We start from the raw sequence: 18,214 nt of genomic DNA, 5'->3' as shown, positions 1-18,214 counted from the left end.
CTTGTCACAACATTATCTTTCAAACCACAGCGCGCTCGTATTACCGCATTCGGAATTCTATCAACCAGTCTTACCCCACACATACTACGCAGTGATCGCATCTCAACTGCGTTAATTCTGCTTTTATGCTTTTTCTGCCTTACTCAACTCTCACTTCCATACATTAACGTGGCGACAAGCACTCCATTATGTATTCAGCCATTCGCGCTTCTATTGGCACAGTCTGGCCGTTTATAAAAGCATGCAGCGCTCCATTCACACCATTTCCCGCTGTCACTCTCTTTTCAATATCACCTTCATATCTTCCGCCTCTTGTAAACATGCTACCCAAATATATGAATTCTGTAACTTGTTCTACCCTTTCATCTTCAATCGTAATATTACACTCAGTCAACCTTTCATCCTTCTCAAATACCAAATACTTGCGTCTTTTTTGCATTCACTTTCGAACCTCTCGCTTCAAAGCTCCCGTTCAAGCAGTCCATTATTTGTTGCAACTCATTCACCAATGATGGAAAAATTACTTGATCATCGGCGTACACCTCTTGTACGCCGATTAACTTAACAGCCCTTTCATATTGATTCCACATTGCATTTCTCTCACATCATTCATGTATCTATCCATGAATAGGTTGAACAACCAAGGCGAGGCTACACAACCCTGTCTGACACCTTTGGAGATATCAAACCAGCCCGTATAGGCACCATTAATACGAACACAGGCTTGAGAATCCCTGTACAGAGATTTCAGAGCCCTTATCAGAAAATTGTCCACCCCATACATTGATAGGACCTTCCAGAGTTCCTTAGTATTCACTCTATCATATGCCTTTTCCAAGTCTATGAACGCGCAATAAACTTTCTGGTTTTTTGCCAGACATTTTTCAGTGATGCAGTGTAAGGAAAAGACTTGATCCGTACATCCCATTTCCTTCCGAATCCCGCTTGCACATCCCATACCTTGTCATTAGTCACATTCATTACTCTATCAATCAATATTCTAGCATACACTTTTCCAACAACACTAACAAGGCTGATCCCGCGATAATTTTGAAATTCCTGCTGCGAATCTTTGCCTTATAAATTGGGACAATCACAGCCTTCGTCCAATCGTCTGGAACTTGGCCTTGTTTCCAACATAATTTAAATAGGTGATGCAGCAGGCTCACTATTAGTCCATCGCCAGCCTTCAACATTTCAGTCGTCACTCGATCATATCCAGCCTTTCCTGACCACACACCTCTTAACGCTTTCATAATTTCATCCATTCCAATTTCATCACTCGGCTCCACAAACATATCTATTATCTCTTCTTGCTCTTTTTCACTAACATCTTTCTCGAATAAGCTCTCAAAATAATTCTTCTAGCACTCTAGTATCATACTTTCTTCATTCATGACCTCACCTCAATCATTCCTAATCAGTTTCATAGATGTATTTATATATTTTTGCTTCTTTCACGAGTTCCACGATATCGATTTAACGTTTTATTTTATATCTGTAATAGTTACGGAATATTAATGAATACTTAGAGGAAAACAATATTTGAATGTCTGCCCCTCTCTTGTGCATTGCTATGCATTGCGAGGTGCGTGTGATAATTATTTAGTACTACAATTTTGTTTAGTAACTAAGTCGCATGTAACGCAATCTAAAAAGTAAATAAAAAATATCGCATTAACGATTACTCCCTGTATAGCAACAATAGACTGAAACAATTCAGTCAACCAACTGAGGGGGGCAGGCGCCAAGTACTGTATGCATGAGCATTATCTGACCTTCATTGGTCAGATCATTATGACGTACCACATCGTAAGCAATCGCTATTGGCTACTTAGGGTTAATAACATTGTGTTACTATTGGAACCTAAAAGCCTAAATTTTCCAATAATTATTTTTATTTTTTAATGGAAGAGCGGACAAACGAGCGCACGGGTTACCCGACGTTAAGTGATCACCGCCGCCCACATTCTCTTGGAACACCAGAGCAATCACAGGAGCGTTGCCGACCCTTTAAAAAACGTGTACGCGCTTTTTTGAAGGTACCCATGTCGTATCGTCCTGGAAACACCGCACAAGGAAGCTCATTCCAGAGCTTGATCGTACGTGGAATAAAGCTCCTTGAAAACTACAATGTGGAGGAACGCCACACATCCACATGATGGGGATAATATCCTACTTTATGGCGTGTCGTGCCAAGGTGGAATCAGGTGAAACGTAGAGGTATTAGGCGAGGGTTGTAAGATAAGCAGCTCACCTGTGCACCATCGTTGATCATGCGTTGTGCGAACACAAGCAGCCGTTCCTTGGTGAACTCAGCTGCGTACATCACCTCGTACAGGTGATCAACGACGGCCTCGTAGTCCGACGGCTCGCACTGTAATAGTCAAGTGATTACGTATCAATATACACCATACTTTGATAATTTATTCGTTTAGACCATAGGTTCTCAACGCGGACGATAACGCCCCCTTGTGGGCGTTTGAGACTTTCGGGGGGGCAGTAGAAGACCCAGAGAAAATTAGGGGGCATTGAGATGGCGCAGATGGGGCGTGGGTAGATTAAAAAACTATGGTTTAGACTAACAGGGCAGGCCTATTACTTTAGTCTGCGTGGCAAGCTACGTCTTACACTCGCGATTTGTATCTCATATTGTGTTAGTGTATGTGCATTCTTGAAAATAGGGTTTTAATTAACAGTCAACCTCAATTTGTTTCGAATTTCACACTGTCACAGTCTATTTAGACGTACAAATGATCTAAGACATCATACTTAGAATTATAGTTAAACAGCTGGACAATACGTACGTTATGTTGATATGATAGAATAAGAATCAAATATTATTTCTAATTTTTGAGACAAAAATTAATGCTAATTAAATATGAGAAATACAAATGAATGAAAAGCGGTGCCATTGTAAATTAAGGTAAAAGTATTTTGTTGTAATGAACAACTAACAAGTGTAGACTAAGCGCGCCAATATGGTATCTAGCGTTTGATTTTTCATGCCAGTTGGCTATTCAAAAAAAACTATGGAGTAACTTTTTAACATTTCTTAATATATAAATAGCGATGCAGACTTTGCACTAGAAATATTTTATGCAAATATTATTTATTACCATTTGCGTGACCAATTATAGTGAGTTTATTTTTTGCAGATGTTTTAGAAGCAGATGGTTCACATGATTATGAGTGCAAGAAAGATCAGGAAAGTCTACTCAATGAAATCTAGTTTCTGTATATTAAATCTTAATATATATAAATTACGTGACACGTTGTTTGTCCGCGATGGACTCCTAAACTAATGGACGGATTTAAATGGGGATTTTTTCATGGAGTGCAGCTTAGTACAACTTGAGAGATAGGATAGCTTTTATTTCGATTTGGGACCCATAATTTTTTTTATTTCCAATATTTGTTTTGTATGGACATATTTTCTGTGAGAGAATTAAGTGACGCACGGTGTGACAGTTCCGCTGTGAAACAATTTCATTATAATTCTTGATGTTTTGAAATATTATTGGCAAATTTCTATAAAACAGTATTTTTTTTTATCTACAGAACGTCTGTCGGGGCAGCAGTATTATATATAATACAGGACAACATTTTTGATAAAATAGATATAATGTTAGTAATCAATGTCACTGTCAAGCCATGACAGCTCTATTTAAATATTATTTTTTTATTCCACTTTTCAAAAGTGTGAAAAGTTTTAAGCGGACACGACGAAGAGAAAAAATAATATTATTATACTAAAATAGATGAAGTAGTACTATTTACAGAAAAAAAAGTAACTGAAATAAAATTTAATCAGTTCATATTATTGCTATAAATATGTATGTATGGAAAGGGTTTCGGAGGGATATCAACCTATGTAAAAAGGAAGTTCGTTCACATGTACGGCAGGTCACATCTAGGCATAAAAGCTAGAACACAAAAAGTTTCGAATGATTTGACGGATTGTTTGATATTCTCGTTAGATTTTATTTTTTTCATGACAATAATGGTGTGACGAGCAGGATTATTGATAAAACCAAAAAATCCGAGTGGCACTACAATTGAGCTAGTCACCTTTTAGATATAAGATGCTAAGTCTCATTTGTTCAGTTAATTTACTAGCTACGGCGCCCTTCAGACCGAAACACAAAAATGTTAACACATTACTGCTTCACGGCAGAAACAGGCGCTGTTGTGGTACGCATAATCTAGCCGGGATCCAGTGCAAAGACCCACTGGTAAATGCCCTTGTCGTATCTTATTAATACACCTTGGACCTGGGATTTCCCTATTATTTTATGCCCCGGGGAAGCACAGGGATGATGATCTATGATTGAACACGGCTGACCTTGGCCTCGATATGAAGAAGGTTGCCGTACTGGCCGACGACGAAATTCCCGGACTTCCCGAAGCCGATGCTGCTGCAGAAGGACACGGTGAGCTGCTCGGTGGTGGAGATGACCTCCTCGTGCGGCACCAGCGTGTCTCCGCGCCTCACCGGCAGCTCAGCCAGGCCGTTCATCAGCAGAGGGATCCACTTCCGCGTCGATTGGTCGATGTCAGTCGTGTCTATGATCAGGTTGATCTGGAAAAAAAAGGTATTACAAAATATCTGATTATGATATTATCAGCCTTAGGATCAAATAGCTCAGCTCTAGGTAGCTTAAAACAAGTTGTATAATAAATATAAAATACATAAAAATATTTTAAGATTTATTAAATTCATTGATTAAAACTCGCGGTGTTACACTGTGGAAAGGTCACGAAACGTGGGGTTAAATAAAAACAATAATAAAAATGTGACTTTTACGTAAATGTAATGTTAAAACACAGTTACAAATACAAGCGTTTTAATCCTTTAAAAAATTTTATATTTATATAAATTAGTTTAGTTCTTATTCTTATTCTATCTAAGACGCGGACTGACTAGGATTGTAAACGCTACAACGAACAGTACAATATTTGTATTGATCATGTGGCTAAGCTGCAAGTGGGACATTTATTTTACTGGTTTTATTTTGTTTATTCAAAATATACATATTAAATTGATTAACTGTTCGGTTTAAGTTTTAGAAAATTACTTATTTTTTTTTAATTCTATTAAATTCTTTAAAAAAAGAATGTTGTTATTGCTGAAAAGTCAGAGATTTTTAACTCCAACGTTTATTTTTGGGAAGCAACTTCCAAATTTTTTATTGGATATTTTAAATTATATATACATACTAGTGGACCCAACAGACGTTGTCCTGTAGGAGCAGTTCACTAACATACACATGAGCAGGAGAATTATATTATATGGGCGGAATTGAGAATCTAAACCAATCTCAAATTCACTGAAACAAACAAAAAAGTCATCAAAATCAGTCCAGCCGTTTAGGAGGTAGTTTAATTGTGAATCTAAACCATTTTCGAATCCACCTGAAGACACACACCAATCTCAAATTCACTGGAACACACAAAAATATCATCAAGATCGGTCCAGCCGTTTATGAGGTATTTCAATTGTGAATCTAAACCATTCTCGAATCCACCTGAATACACACAGAAAGTTTCATTAGAATCGGTCCAGCCGTCTAGGAGGAGTTCAGTGACATACACACGCACACAAGAATTATATATATAAAGATTATATTCGGTTCAAATTTTTCTTTAAGTCCTTCTTCTTGCACTGTATTTTTTGCGTCGGAATATTTTCATTACGTTATGTTGTAATCGACTCTCTAAGAAACCAATTTTTGTGAATATTGAGGTATGACCGCGCCTTAAAATAATTCACTATTCGAAGTCAATGTTCACATGCCTTTCTTTTTAAATTGGATATATCCCACATAGGCTCTATGAGAATTCTTCGCCTCAAATGTAATAAATAAACCTCGAACATACGATTTAACTACAGTAAAACTCTAGATAAAAAATGGGGTACAAATCTAAATATTTTAGTTGGTTGTGTTTCGTATACTAGATTCCGGACCATTTGGTCAACCTAATACTACAGTTTGTAATGACACAAAATATTATAATACAATAATAATAATAATAAGTGCTTGTAAGACAGAAGCCGGGAGACACACATACATAAAAAATTAGTTACTTTTATTTGAAAGTAAAATAATAGTAAATTAGTAAAATAAGTAAATAAAATAAAATCTTATTAACAACAGAGAATCATAGTTTTTTCATAATCATTATTATTTTTAGATCATATCATCAAATAAACCAATTTGTCAGTACAAGTGGCCGGGAAGCTCTAGTTTTATGAAATGTGTTGTATGTATGTAGTTTTGTCAAAATTTAATGTTAGATTTAACATGAGCCAGTTGGTGATAGATATCATATCATACATAAAATGAGTTTATAAAAAATATAATATGGATTAATTAAAGATATTTTGATATAATATGAGTACATATTATAGTTTAAGTGCAATATGGTCAACATCAACCTCTTCCCGTTCTGTGTGCAATACGTAAATTTAAATTATATTATTGAATTGAAACTTCTTTAGAATCGTTGTGAGTTCAAACCGGATGCAACGGAAAAAACGACAGGTAAGAGACACAAATACAAAAATGTGTAGGATGAAGCCGGCAAAAAATGAGACAGATATATGCATACTATTTTATTTTTATGTATGACGCGAGATACCTTAACATATTCTTATGTCATACGCACGACTTATAACTGCATAGACACCAGGAGACCGTAAATATGGTAGCTGTATTAGTAATGTCTTTCATAGCGGTTGAAATCATGTGTCATCCTAGCAACATGTACCAGGACTTCATATGCAGTTTAGAGGTTCATGCACAACGCAGGTTTCACTTCTGACATGTGTACTTTGTACACACTTAATTTTTTTTAAGTAGGTTATCTACAGTGCCTTTTTTGAATTTGCTAGAAAATCAATGAAAACCCCTGCCAAAGCTCTTGAAAAAATTTACGTTTCGAGAGCTTTTTTAATTAGATTTAGAGAACTCGATAAACTGCTTTCCTATTTTATCTCAATATCCTATAACTCGTAACTCCGCAATAAAATGTTTTTCATTGAATACACACACATACATCATAAGATACATAATAGCTTTAAGGGTAAATGTATACACTTCTATAATAAAGTCCCAGCCACTGTTCAGGCATTATCTATAAATAAATTTAAATGTTTTATAAAAAAAATGGCTCTGTCATAAATCCTATTACTCCACTGCTGAATATCTAAATGATCGGACAGCCTGGGACCAGATTGTGATTATTTTATAGCGATAGAAATGACTGTACAATATTGTATATTTTTATTGAAAAGAGCGCAAAAAAAATGCTCGGAGAGTTTCTTGCGCCGCTTCTTCTCTCTCAGAGCGCCGTTTGTTTCCGAAGTGGTAGTAGTATCTAGTAGTTATTAGAAATGACATCAAAAAGAATTCTAAAAGAATCAATTTTGAGAAAATAAATGCCTTTTTATGCCTTTACACCTGTGTGTATGTGTGGGCATAGTAGATCAAATCATTTAAGTTGTATAACTTTAAACAAACCAGTAATACTCACATACACAAGGTTGGTCTTAAGGCTGTGCAGACGCGTGTAGAGCGGCACCTCAGCCAGGTCGAAGTGCGGGCAGGGGGCGGAGTCAGAGCTCCACGTGGACAGCTGGTAGCACTTCAGGTTGTCGCACGACGGGATCGGGACTGACGCTAGAGTTCCGGCCGGCGGTTCTCGCTGGCCCGCGAATAAACATCAGGTGTTACTTTATTATGGAAGAGGGCAAACAAGCGGGGGATCACCTGATTGTGAGGTGTCACTAGAGACCGGATTATATGCATTTGTTTATTTCCATATGCATATGCGTCAGTCTTGATTGCAATTTTCCGTAAAATCTAGATACATATCATCTTACAATATTTTCGGCGCATTTAGCAGCCGCACGTCTTATGTTTTGGTACGATAATAAAATTATAGTTTTATTAATGGGACGGCAGAACTCTTTCCAGAAAATATAAGTGGTAACATAGCACCCAAGTTCAAATTGTGTCCAATTTCCTCGGTGGATGTGGAGGGATTATTTTCAACTTATAAATATATTTTGAATGATCGAAGACACAATCTAGCTACTGAATATTTGGAACCCTTTTTCCAGCAGTGGATGTCTTCGGGCTGATGACGATCCATGATGCTTTGACAGTATAACATTAAATTCACCATTCATGTATTATATGGTGGCTTGAAATGCCTACATATATATGTTGATTAAAATAAGCTTGATCACCAACACTTTGCTGTGTGGGTGAGGTTGATCATCAAACATCAAATTAACCCGATTTGTTTATGGCCGTAAAACATGATTGCTAGGACTGTTTCGAAGCATCATTCGCAAACTGATAACCCAATCACCTCATTGAATCTCATTGCCTCATCAAGTTGCTGAGCCTTCTCTGCAAGTCCACTCTCCCCCAACAACGATCTTTGTTCTTCTATTCTCTTCTTTTCTTCGTCCGCCATTCTAAAATTAGATTTTTTATTTAGATTTAATTAGATTAGGTATTGTAACAAATAAGTTATAAGGAATTTAACAGTTCTGATAAGACAGCCATATTAATATGTGACGTCACATCTTTGTTTTGTTGTTTTACCAGGCTCCTTTGCACCGGGTGCCGGCTAGAATATTGGTATCACAACGGTTCCTATTTCTGCCGTGAAGCAGTAATGTGTACGCATTACTGTGTTTCGGCCTGAAGGGCGCCGTAGCTAGTGAAATTACTGGGCAAATGAGACTTGACAACTTATGTCTCAAGGTGACGAGGGCAGTTGTAGTGCCGCTCAGAATTTTTGGGATTTTCAATAACCCTGAGCGACACTGCATTGTAATGGGCAGGGCGTATCAATTATCATCAGCTGAACGTCCTGCTCGTCTCGTCCATAATTTTGATAAAAAAAAAGATAGGAACAGAAGACCCTTTACTCCAAATGTATAAAATTTTCCTATAACTTTGTATTTTTTTGTTTGATTTTAATTTTATTTTCACTGTAATTCATTTATTTTTAGTTTATAACAAGTAGTTAATCTACCTACTATAGGTAGCTAAAATTAAGTTTGTTTAGTAACTCCTGAGAAAGTTAGAAAGATATAAAGATTCTAATTAGTTATTATTTTAAACTATTCTTTCAATTTGATTTCTGAGCGACGGGGGACACATCAAAGGAAAAACAAAATTGTTGTTTTTATTCAATTCCGAGCATTTTCATATAATTATTCACCTTTTAAACCTTCTCTGGACTTCCACAAATCATTCAAGACCAATATTAGCCAAATCGGTCCAGCCGTTCTCGAGTTTTAGCGAGAGTAACAAACAGCAATTCATTTTTATATATATAGATAAAATAAGAAAAAACTGATTCAAATACCCAATTGCAAAAATCTTACGCTATTAATAGAATGGAACACTCACTTAGTCTGTAATTCAACACTAGGTGATCCAATGACAGTGACCAGCTCATCAGTGAAGTATTTTTGCAGCAAGTTCAGCCAATATGTGGAACTTTCCTCAAGCAGCTCTTGTATTGTTTGTTGCGGATTCAATCGGAGTATAAACTAGAACAAATTACTAAAGCATAAGATATATCCTTATATTATTATGTGCCCTTGGGGATATTCGCATTGGATGAAGAGAGAAATGTATGGGGGTGTTAAAATAATAACATTTTATATTTAAGATTAATAAAATCAAATAGGTACGTACCATTTGCGATTTTTTATGAAAATAAGGGACGAGACGAGCAGGAGGTTCAGCTGTTGGTAATTGATTACCAGTGGGAGGCTCCTTTGCACAGGAAGCCGGCTAGATTATGGATACCACAACGGCGCCTATTTCTGTCGTGAAGCAGTAATGTGTAAGCATTACTGTGTTTCGGTCTGAAGGGCGGTAGCTAGTGAAATTACTGGGCAAATGAGACTTAACATCTTATGTCTCAAGGTGACGAGCGCAATTGTAGTGCCGCTCAGAATTTGTGAGTTTTCCAATAACCCTGAGCGGGTTATTTTAAGACATATACCATTGAAAGTCCAATACCCTTCTGCTTTAGTAATAAAGGTTATTTTATTATTAAATAGATACATACATCTTGTTCAGTTTGTGAGTACAACGCATCACCAATACAGCGGAAAGCAACTGCATGATGAGGATCAGACTCAAGGCTGGCAATACTCTCTCTGAGTTGCTTCTTCAAGAGTCTCTTCATTCTGTCCATATCAATGATCTCTTCACCAGACCTAATCTTCCTCAAACAATCCTTTGCCTCTGTGCGGGCTGCCTCAAGTTTGGCAATGGGGACATTATCCAACTCAATTTTGATCATCACAGCCATATTCTCAGTTAAACCGTACGAAACCTAGAACATATAAGTTGAACATTATTTGTATATAAAACTTATAAAAAAAAACTTTGTGATTGGTTTTAATATTTGGGAATACATTAGGGATACCTGAGTCCTCCCTAGTTCCCTGTTAGTTTCACCAAAACGACTAGTAATGTAATTCATGGATAACTAGTTCATTATTATTAATTTATTCGACCAACCTGGGTTAATTTACATGATTAGAAATATAAAAATAAGTCAAGAGCAAGTTCTAATAGTAGTTACGACAATTATTAATTGTTATATACGAAATTTTATATTTATTTGAGCCAGTAAGTGAATAGTATTACAATGGTCCAAATACTGACATTCAAATCAGTTCGCGAACGAATTCAGCATAGTGTTGCAGCCTACCATACGCAAACCGTACAGTAATATTACGTAGGTAGCCTATTAATAAACAAAATTAAAGTTGATTCTATTTGCAGGTGAATTTTATATGATTGTACTATGAATGGTTGAATCTAGATTCGCATTTACTTGTTGCTTACTTTCGCCTTGCCTGAATGCATTGAAATTGAACCTGCAGTTTTTTAGCGTATAGTCAACCCACACACACTGTGAATGATAACGCCCATACTCCTTTGCAACCCCAAACGAGCCATAGGAGAATTGCCCCGTTCTAGGTGTGTGTCGATAGTTTTTTTTAATTTATTTATTGTTAATAAGAACGGCCTATAACCAATTACACTTATCAATACAGATAATAATATTGTTTAGACATATAATTAAAAATAAAATGCGCATTAAAATAAATTCCAGTTAACAATAAAATTTAAACAATGTCAAAAGTAATAGAAAAACAAATATTTATATAAAAGATGTTGAGACAATACATGAATCAAAGTCGTCTCAACCGTTGTCAATCATTGTCTTAAAAAATTACATAATTGATTAGTTAAATAAAACAATAATGATTCTTAATAATATTTGCGATAAAAAAAATTAGGCGGCTGACAGATGTTGAAACGGCTAGACTTGTATATTTCAGCTACTTTCATAGTGTCATGTCTTACGGAATTATATTGTGGGGTAGTGCTGCAGATATTGACAACATATTTGTGCTGCAGAAAAGAGCAATTCGAGCAGTCTATAAAATGCATTCAAGGGATTCATTGAGAGAAAAGTTTAGTGAAATAAATATTATGACAGTACACTGCCAGTACATACGAGAACCTCCTATACACCCATAAAAATATTAGCCAATTTAAAAAGAATAGTGATGTACACAGTGTCAATACGCGAAACAAACATAAACTCGCAATTCTATCTACTAGGCTCCGTAAAATTGCTAAATCTTTTAAAGTGGATTGTGTTATATTTTATAATAAACTCCCAAATGAAATTAAAATGTTTCCTATTAAAAAAAAAAATGTATCGTAAAAAATAAATTAACATCTAAGGCCTATTATAATGTGAAAGATTATTTGAATGATAAAGATAGTTGGAATTAATGTTCTAAATTTTGTTAATGAATATTGTTATACTCATTTGAATGCTATTGTAACTTTTGTACTTCATCCTGACTTGCACTAAATAACTTATAATATTTACAGTGAATAAAGATTTTTTGACTTTGACTTAATAATAGTCACAGGAAAAAAAATGATAAGCAGTAATATGAGCTCCCCAATGTCTTTTCTAGCATGAAGTTATATCGTGGAGGTCCCCTACGTCATTTAAAGACTTACGTCACCGGCTAGAGCGTCCTCCCTTTCGACCAGACATCGCTGCAATGGAGCCGAAGCGGTATCGCACAGGTATCGCAATATAACAGCACAACCCGTCAGTTCTTTCAAAGCCGACGCCTCTGACAGCATCGGACCACGCCATCCAAACAGTACCTGTGAGCAGAATGCAGAGATCCTTAATAATCTATTATTTTTAAAGTAAACAACCCTTACTTCTTAGATTAATTATACAAATTAAAGTAACCAAAATTTATGAACTATGCGGAACTCAAATTCTCGACGCTCTTTACAACTGAGTCAACCGTTCGACTACGCATGGGTGGTTAATTTTGGTATATGTTGTTCAACTCTCAGGTTGTGGCTCCATCTACAGATTCTACTTCACCGTTCATAACCTGCTCAAACCAAATAATTGCATATTAGGAAATTGACTTGAGATCCACTTCACTTTATTTAGATTTTCATTATCTGCGAGTTGAAGAAATACTTCACCAATCATCATACCTCCAGAGAAGAATTTTTATTTTATTAGTTTCTTTACATTTTGTGCAATACCTTGTTACTACTTAGCAGGTGGTGACCATAGGTTTATAAAATATTAGCGTATAGACGACTCGACACCCCGAAAATACATGATCAATTTTTATTTGTCAATGTGTCCGTTAGCTCGTGGTTTTTTCATTCAAAACACTTAACAGATAATGCCAAGCGTGGATGACTGGTTAGGACTTATCAACCAAAGTAGGTTACAGGAACAAAACAACACAGATTGGGAATGGAGCGACCGCGTTCAAGCTATTAAATAATAAATTTTATTGAACTTGTAAGTATTGATATTTTTATGAAAATAGAACGATGAGTTTCTGGTACCCATTCTTTTTTCGAATGGGAGATAATTTTTGACTTTCAATAAGTGATACCATATCCTATTTTGAATAAAAAAAATATTTTTATTTGTATAGATTCGTTTTTCTTTTTTTGTCTTGCTGTATCCCTGTTAGAGATGTTCTTCCCTCTCGCACGATGAAGTTGTTCGTTGCGTGTGGATCAGGCCTTAGATGTAGTAAAAGAATAAGAGAGTAGAACAATATAACAATTTACCAATAACTCAGAACTACTATCTTATCACTTGCGCCCGTGAAAATAGACATATCGGGATACTAAAAACTCCTAAAAAATAGGCTATTCTTCGATTTTTTTTATATTAATTCGAAAATGATCGTAAAAATTCGGTAGCCAACTGGTATTTTAATTTCCACAAAATAATTCCACTTTGTTCAGAATAATCTGTTTATATCCGTTTTAAATCGCGGCAAAACAAAAGGAGCCGCCATGATCGCGACGTCTTATTATCATAAACAAAGAAACGTCAAATGTGCAGTGCAATTGTTATTCAAAGTAAAAATGACTGAATATTGGTGTTGCTAAAAACAAATTGTTTCTACTATAGTGACGTAACAAAATGATGGTAGCATAGCCTACTATTAATGTTAACACCAATAATAGTGGGTGTTTTCGGTCACGTGACATACAGATAATAAAACTATGATTTTAATTTGAAAATATAAATAATTCTCATCTTTTTTGTAACAGACGAGTATTTAATTCGTATCTATTTGTTACAGTAAAACCTATAAATACCATACTTTCATAATTTAATTTTTATATTTTTACTATAATTGTATAAACTGAATATGCTTAATAAATAAACATGATTTTTGAACTACGAGGGGAGGTCAAAAAGTTCGCGGAATGACTGGGAAAAAAGATGAAATGATACATTATGTTATTTTTCCTTTTCAATATATTCCCCCTTAACACGAATACATTTTTGGGATCTGGCATATAACTTATTAATACCGTCGAAAAAATAGGTTTTGTCTTGGGCGTCAAAATACGCCGAAATCGCCGACTTGACTTCATCATCGTCTCTAAATTTTTTTCCACGCAGCTCTTTCTTCATCTTTGGGAATAAATAAAAATCGCTAGGGGCCAGGTCTGGACTGTAGGGTGGATGGCGTAGTTGTTCAAAACCGCATCGATGAATGGCAGCCGTCGCAACATGACTCGTGTGAACGGGCGCGTTGTCGTGCAAAAGGAGTACACCTTTTGTCAGTTTTCCTCTTCTTTTTTCTTTAATAGCTTCTTTTAATCGGTCCAATAGGGAAGCGTAGTACTCTCCCGTTATAGAAACACCACGTTCTTTATAATCGATCAAAAGAATACCTTCAGTATCCCAAAAAATAGTCGCCATGATCTTTCCGGCCGATTGCGACACTTTAAATTTTTTTGGGGGTGGTGTGCCTTTTTTGTGCCACTGCATCGACTCCTGCTTTGACTCAGGCTCATAGTGGTGAACCCAAGTTTCATCACCGGTTACAATTCGGGCCATAATTTCTTCCCTAACTTCTCCACAGCGGTCCAAATACTCGCGGGAACAGTTGACGCGCTCACGTTTTTGCAGCGGCGTGAGCATTCTCGGGACCCACCTTGAACACACTTTACTCATGCCAAGATGTTGATGAAGAATATTTAAAATTGTGGTTTCTGATACTCCAACTGATGCTGCAAGTTGTTTCTTCTTCAACCTTCCGTCTTCCAATACAAGTTTTTCAACTTTTTCAATGATTTCCGGCGTAGTGGCCTCAATGGGCCGTCCAGGTCGAGGATCATCTTCAATTGACTCCCTTCCTTGCTTGAAAAGGCCGTGCCATTTGTAAATCATGGTTTTACCAGGAGCAGAGTCTCCGTAAACAGCTAACATCTCTTGCAAAATAGTTTGAGGCGTTTTTCCTTGTTTGGTGAGGAACTTTACGACGGCGCGATGTTCAATTTTCTCCATAGTGGCTAGTTTGTTCCCGATTTACTTGTTCACTCGTTTGTAACTCGAAAGCTAATGACCCAATTAGGCTAGAAATTGGCATATATAGTAATTATGAGTTACTCAAGTAGCGGCTACCTGGAGGAGCGACCTCACCCCCGCCAACCCCGCCATTCCGCGAACTTTTTGACCGCCCCTCGTAAGTATAATGTATGAAACAAAACTTCACAGAGGACACAACAGTTACATGATTGGTAATGAAGATTGCCAAAATAAAATTCAAATTGAGGATTGATCAACAGATTATATAAATCATGACAAATAAAATAAAAAATGATCTAGTAAGAAGTTTTTATGAGTTTGAATAAACAGTAATAATAATTACCTGACCACAGTCCTCTATGTCCACCGGCCATTGCTCTCTAAATTCTCCATAGTTTGGAGGAGGAGGGATTGTTTGCCAAGGTTTTACCCATTGCTCCTGCGGTTCTTTGTCTCTCTGAAAATATTTATAAATTATAAGGAAAAATACCGGCTGACAACACAGTTTTTTTGTTTATAAAGATGTAATTTTATGCTATATAGTTATTATTCATTCTCCTTTTGACAAAACTCAGTTTTAGCTAAGAAGCTCTACTATTATATATATTCAATTGTATTGGTCACCTTTCCTATGATGTCATCTTCTACTGTGGCTAACGCTTTGAATACATCCTCTGCTTCTATTTGACCAGTTAAAATTATTGTCAAATTTTCAGCTCTGTAAAACTTTTTGTGGTAATCTTTTACCTAAAACAGAAGAATCTTTAATAATAATAAAAACATATATATTATAGCAACTTACAAAAATATTTTAGACAGTTTACTTTTAAAACATCAATTGTCTGCATAAGTCACCTAACAATCAGAGGCTATTTGGAAAAATGCCTTCAGCAGATATTCATCAGGCAAATGGGCTTGATGAATTTATATACTTTTTGTTATTCTGTACATATAATCACAAAAAAATAGTTTGCTCACTGACTGAGTTTTGAAGCTTGACTATTGCAACACAGCTGAGTACATGACAAAAGTGACTCAGTAAGCGTAATTTTTTTGTGATTATATAGATTAAAAGAGAATATATATATGATTACAAATAAGAATTAAGCTTTCGAAATTGCCAAATATATTAATTAATTCATATTACCTTATGGATGCTATGAAATCAATCATTGGTGGTGGACATTAATTTTAATTATATGGTATCATAAGTTCTTGCAATTTTATTGTAAGGTGAATGTAGGATTTGTGCAGTTACATTGTGGTTGTAAAGCAGTAGTTACAGTTGCTGTGAACTTAAGCAGAATATGTCACTTAGCACTAATAAGTGTAAATGTGCCATAACAGTTATGTAATAACCCTCCGAAATCGGCAGTGCCCCAGGACTCTTACATTTTTCAGATACATCGAGAGTGACATACGGCACACTATTCCCCCACCAAGTTCTGACCCTTATATTAATTATAAGATGGTTTATTTTGCATGGTCTCATAGCTTTTTTCAATATCTTTCAGATACATTCACTCAAATCATCCTAATTATAAGCAATCAAATAATACATGTAAAGTAATACACATTGATAGAACACTGCAAAATCACACAGATCTGAGGCACACCATGCATGATCAGTTTCTCAGAACGGAAAGGATAAAATGGCCTTTCACAACTATATAAATGTTATTAAGCAATAGAATTAATAAATCTATGATGTGCTTTATTAGCATATAACGTTATTATCATAACTTAAATGACTGTAGGGTATGTATCGCAATGTGGAAGTGACTCCATAGAACACTTAATAGTGACACTCTGACAAGAGTGTAACACCAATGAAGAACACTTCAAGTAATAATAATACAAAGGAACTTACTTTTGTGTTATTTGTTGATTCTCTTAAATTCTTCATTATGCCGCCAGTTTCAGAAGAATAGCCACTGTTAGGATACATTGCACGAACTAATCTCAGCTCGCATCTACAAGAATATTTATTTATATAGATGCATCAACTACACACATAATTTTTTTTTTTCAAAATTAAAATTAAGTTAATAGGTTGTCTTCTATATAATATCAAAATATTATAAACACTATATTTTGAAAGTATTAAAAGACACTCAATTCTGAATTTTTGTTCTGCCTCAGCTCTCAGCTATATTATATAATATATTGTAGCTATTGTTTCATGAACACATAGTAAAAAGCTGTTTCTAGTTGGTTAATAACCTATATAATGCTTATACATTTAAAGTATTTAATAAGCATAGGTAACATCAATATATCGAACAGATAACCGATAAATACAACAATAATGTTTATGTATATTTTCATATACATGTAGAAAACTTATCAAAAGAAAGATACAAACCTGCTGTCAGAGGTGTTCTCACGTCCCTGCATCTCACAATAAACTACACCAGCATCTTCTCCATCACCATCAACATGATGAACTTCAGTTGTAAATCCTTGGTCAGTTAATGTTGGATTCAAAATGTGATCAAGATAAATTGGTAGCAGGGTAAGCATTCCAGCATCTCCAGCAGTATTTATAGTGTAGCAAGTATGGTCGGTGTCTGTCCACGCATTTGTGCCATGAGCCATGCAGCGGTTTGCCAGCAAATCAAGTATCCCTTTATAAGGATAGCGCTGAGAGCCCAGAAATATGAGATGCTCCAAGGTGTGTGGAAGACCATCATCATCATGGGCTTCAGTTGCTATAAGAAATAGTTGACAAGTTATAAAATGAAATGATTAACTTCAAGACCCAACATAGATGAACTCAACAATATTATTATGTTATTACCTAGGCAAAAAAAACCATTTACAACCGGGCCCTCGACTCCAGCTATAATTACTGTTGTACCAGTCTTTTGGGACACATACTTATGTACCGGTACCACATCTGAGGCTTTTGTCGAAGATATAAGTTTAAAATGTGACATCTTAAATTAGCGATTAGGATATTAGTTAACAAATTCACTATTTAAAATTTAAAGCTTAAGATTAAAACTAAACTTGTAACATCTGCTTAGCTTATGGACTCCGCTGGTGATTCAACACAAAATTCAGGTTTGCACTTTGCTGGTTTTTCGAGTTTGAAGTTTGAACAGGGTACCTACTACCTACGTCCTTATTTTTTTTTGAGCCTACGTCCTTAATAAATAGGTACCAAAGAATATACTATTACCGAAAGGTATACCTATATTCAAAGAGGATTATGGATGTAAATAATACGTGATACAAAAGAATATGTAATACACTA

General features: G+C 35.6%; 1 protein-coding gene across 2 annotated transcripts in view; it reads right to left on the bottom strand.

Moving 5' to 3' along the window:
- The window catches only part of LOC126972629 (uncharacterized protein C05D11.1-like), a 26,972-nt gene extending 8,758 nt beyond the window's left edge, over window positions 1–18,214 (bottom strand). The window contains exons 1-12 of one of the 2 annotated variants that reach the window (XM_050819478.1): window positions 17,756–18,214; window positions 17,321–17,666; window positions 16,826–16,928; window positions 15,580–15,702; window positions 15,299–15,412; window positions 12,093–12,245; window positions 10,105–10,374; window positions 9,435–9,577; window positions 8,380–8,488; window positions 7,537–7,707; window positions 4,346–4,582; window positions 2,258–2,377 (exon numbers count right to left, since the gene is read on the bottom strand). In XM_050819478.1, the coding sequence (XP_050675435.1) occupies window positions 2,258–2,377; window positions 4,346–4,582; window positions 7,537–7,707; window positions 8,380–8,488; window positions 9,435–9,577; window positions 10,105–10,374; window positions 12,093–12,245; window positions 15,299–15,412; window positions 15,580–15,702; window positions 16,826–16,928; window positions 17,321–17,666; window positions 17,756–17,894 (2,028 nt within the window). In that variant the 5' untranslated portion in view covers window positions 17,895–18,214. The remainder of the gene's footprint in view (window positions 1–2,257; window positions 2,378–4,345; window positions 4,583–7,536; window positions 7,708–8,379; window positions 8,489–9,434; window positions 9,578–10,104; window positions 10,375–12,092; window positions 12,246–15,298; window positions 15,413–15,579; window positions 15,703–16,825; window positions 16,929–17,320; window positions 17,667–17,755) is intronic. The other variant, XM_050819479.1, reaches the window with a different exon arrangement.

Source organism: Leptidea sinapis, chromosome 27, assembly GCF_905404315.1.
Source record: "Leptidea sinapis chromosome 27, ilLepSina1.1, whole genome shotgun sequence".
NCBI classification, from domain to species: Eukaryota; Metazoa; Arthropoda; class Insecta; order Lepidoptera; family Pieridae; genus Leptidea; species Leptidea sinapis.
The sequence above is the reverse complement of the archived record's forward strand: the minus strand, read 5'-3'. Positions and strand labels throughout refer to the sequence as shown.